This window comes from Loa loa, assembly GCF_000183805.2.
Source record: "Loa loa unplaced genomic scaffold supercont3.117, whole genome shotgun sequence".
Taxonomy (NCBI): Eukaryota; Metazoa; Nematoda; class Chromadorea; order Rhabditida; family Onchocercidae; genus Loa; species Loa loa.
Window position 1 is genome coordinate 101,559 of NW_018108297.1, and position 2,870 is coordinate 104,428.

Consider the following 2,870-nt stretch of genomic DNA (forward strand, 5'->3'; position numbering starts at 1 on the left):
TTTCAGGTTTGATATTACCTAATGATTGCTGCTTAAATTTATGCATGAATTAAACCAGATCCCGCATCTGAATGGAAATGTTAAGCAAATACGTGCTCGGCTTGAACATGATCAACCATCTGATAATGCTGTCATTAAAGAACTTTCGCCATGTAATAATATCAGTAAGTAAACTTTTTATTACTTTAGGCTGCTGTTGGCTAAGATTTTAGATCCCAACTCATTGTGTAAATGCAAATCTGTGGATCCAAATAGCCATTGGTCGATACTGATTGGCCGCTAAACTGTGAACAAATATCAAGATTTAGGTTAACATTCGGGATTTTACGGGTTCATTTTGAATTTTTTTTTTTTTTGGTTCGTGGAAACTGTTTTTAAGTGATTTGTTTGTAATGAGGCTTGGATGAGCCCGTTTTTATTGGGAATGAAGTCCAGTGCATACTTTCAGTTTGTGATTGGAAATGAAGTTTTACTAAAAATCTTTTTTAGTAGAACAGCGGAAAATACTTTTCGAAGGTAACAAAATCAGGAATGAAAAAAGTGTACCAAAATGGAAACAGAAGCCGGCTGTGGCACAGAAACCACATAGATGCAAAAGCGTGAGTCATTTGAATGCCCGGATTAAATGCTAGCATAAAGTTGGCGTTGATATCGTATTTGTGATTAAAAGCAATAATTAAAGAAGCAAAAATTGGATTGCAGCTCTGTGTTTTTAATGTGATAACATAATTAAGTGATGGTTGTGATTGGGAATTAAGAAATGATTTAAATGAGTCTACATGGAATGATTTAAATTAGTCTTACATTTTTTGAGTATTATTTTCGCTTTGTTTTTTCTCCATCGTTATAAATGCAAAAGTAAAGGGATTATAATTGTGCTGAACGCATAAATCGTTTTGACTTTATTATTCATTCCTTTTTATTTAATTTTGTTTCATGATCTAGCTTTGTATTTCAGCCAACGCCTGTACTTGCCTCGTTGAATCCAGTGCATGTTTTAAATATTACTGAAGATGGTCTTTCTCCCACGAATACTACAAGGTAGTACTACTGATTTTTGTATAGTAAATATTGGATTATTTGAGACGGTAGATATCCACAGTTAGGGAGCTTCCGTTTTCGTATTTCCTAAATCTTACTGAGTCGTTAATTGCGAATTTTATTTACGGAATATCTTGTTGTCCCTTACTTTGTAATTATCACTGTTCATATCGGTCTTGGTACCTTTTATCTACTTGCCTTGGATTTACTCAATAATTATCCATTTTCATGATGACGAATTCCGCCTAATATCAGTTTTTCTTTCGCTAATTTTTCTTAGATTACTTAACGACATTCGCACAACCCCAACAAGTTCAAGCATCCCTTCAAATCCCGATATTCAAAGGCATCATACGAATGTGCGAAGCGCAGTTGCATTTTACGATGCCTTGACTGAGACTGGGCAGATGGTGTCACCGACTGCTTTTCGTAGTCCAAAAGATTCGTCGCTTGACCAACAAAGGTATTATTTCAGTTGTTGGTGTTTTTATCTTATTTTAAATTTTTAGGCAGTTTGGGAAACAGCATAGATGTTTTCGGAGCAAAATTTTAATTGGTTTGAAGAAAGGTTTGAAGATATTAATGTTCCATTATATATTTGCTGCTGTATTTGCTGTTTCTTTAAAGATCTGTAATTTTTATAGTATTGTTACATTGCAGCTCCATGAGGTCGTCCATAATTTCGGATGGTTCTTGGATAGATTGCCAGCTTAGGAGTCCTCTTTCTAGCGAAACAGATTCGTTATGTTCGGAACAAAATTTTGATTATTCTGAAGGGAAGACCGAAGACATTAATGAAAAGACGTTTGTTTCGGAAGGAAATTTCGAATCTGTAAATGAAACTTTGTTAGCTTTTTGTTACTTATGAAAAATATACAGTCCCAAATTTTTCATCAAAGCCGTGCTGGAAATGTTATAACCTACTATAGGGTTGTGTTATTTAATTTCTGCTAGTAATTAAATTTATGTTTTTTGGTTTTATGACAGTTGAATTTCTTTTATGTTACGTAGCTTTACTTCAAAAGTCTATTTCGAATATTTAACTTGACTTCGATGTGGACACTAAAACTGTGGTTTCAAGACTTCATTCAGGAGTGAACTGCATAAACGTAAACTTTGTTACCGAATAATGGACGACAAAACCGATTCTCGTTTTTGTTCCATTTAATAAGGCTGCACCAATCAAATTCCTAAAGTTTAGTTTATAAAATGGAATTATTAATAGATTCTACCTTTAGGAGAGGATCTCAAAAAGCATTAACTTTCGGGCGATATGCAGTCGCAATAGAAGAGTTGGAAAACAATGTTTTTAGGAGAACTGATGTAAGGTAATCATCGAATTGTTGGTTAAAAAGATTTTGTTTCTGTAATAATCGTCGTTTCGTACAGACCTTCTTTCACTCAGTTTGCGAAAAGGAAGACCAAGAGATCGAAAGTGTAAGCCAATGGCAAAATACCTTATTTATGGCTTCTGAAGTGTCATCTGTTTTTTATTTAATATCCTTTCTAAACGTTCTGTCGATTTTTTTTTTAGGACATCGAAAGAGGTAGTATTGCATGATTCGAATATTACCGGCAGTTCCAAGATACGGAAGACAAGGGTGATGTCAGGTAAACAGGTCGGTATTATTAGGTTTTTTTTCTTTTCTTTTTTTTTTTTGATCGTCAAGCGAATTTGAATACAAATATAATTGTATTCCATGTTGGATTCCCTTCATAATTTTTTTCCCCAAAAAAAAAAAACATTTATGTTCCAGAATCTGGAATCAAACAGCGAAATGTTGCTTCCTCACGATTTTGAAGCCACGTCGTCGAGGTACAATACGGGT

At 34.1% G+C, this 2,870-nt stretch overlaps 1 protein-coding gene across 1 annotated transcript; it reads left to right on the top strand.

Annotated features, from left to right (window-relative positions):
• Positions 1–2,375, top strand: LOAG_04130 (hypothetical protein). The gene is made up of 6 exons (XM_020446515.1): positions 1–164; positions 490–599; positions 959–1,041; positions 1,322–1,504; positions 1,702–1,887; positions 2,280–2,375. Exons 1-6 carry the CDS (start codon positions 41–43, stop codon positions 2,371–2,373), a joined length of 780 nt encoding a protein of 259 aa, XP_020303157.1. The 5' UTR covers positions 1–40; the 3' UTR covers positions 2,374–2,375.
• The last annotated feature ends 495 nt before the right edge of the window (positions 2,376–2,870 follow it).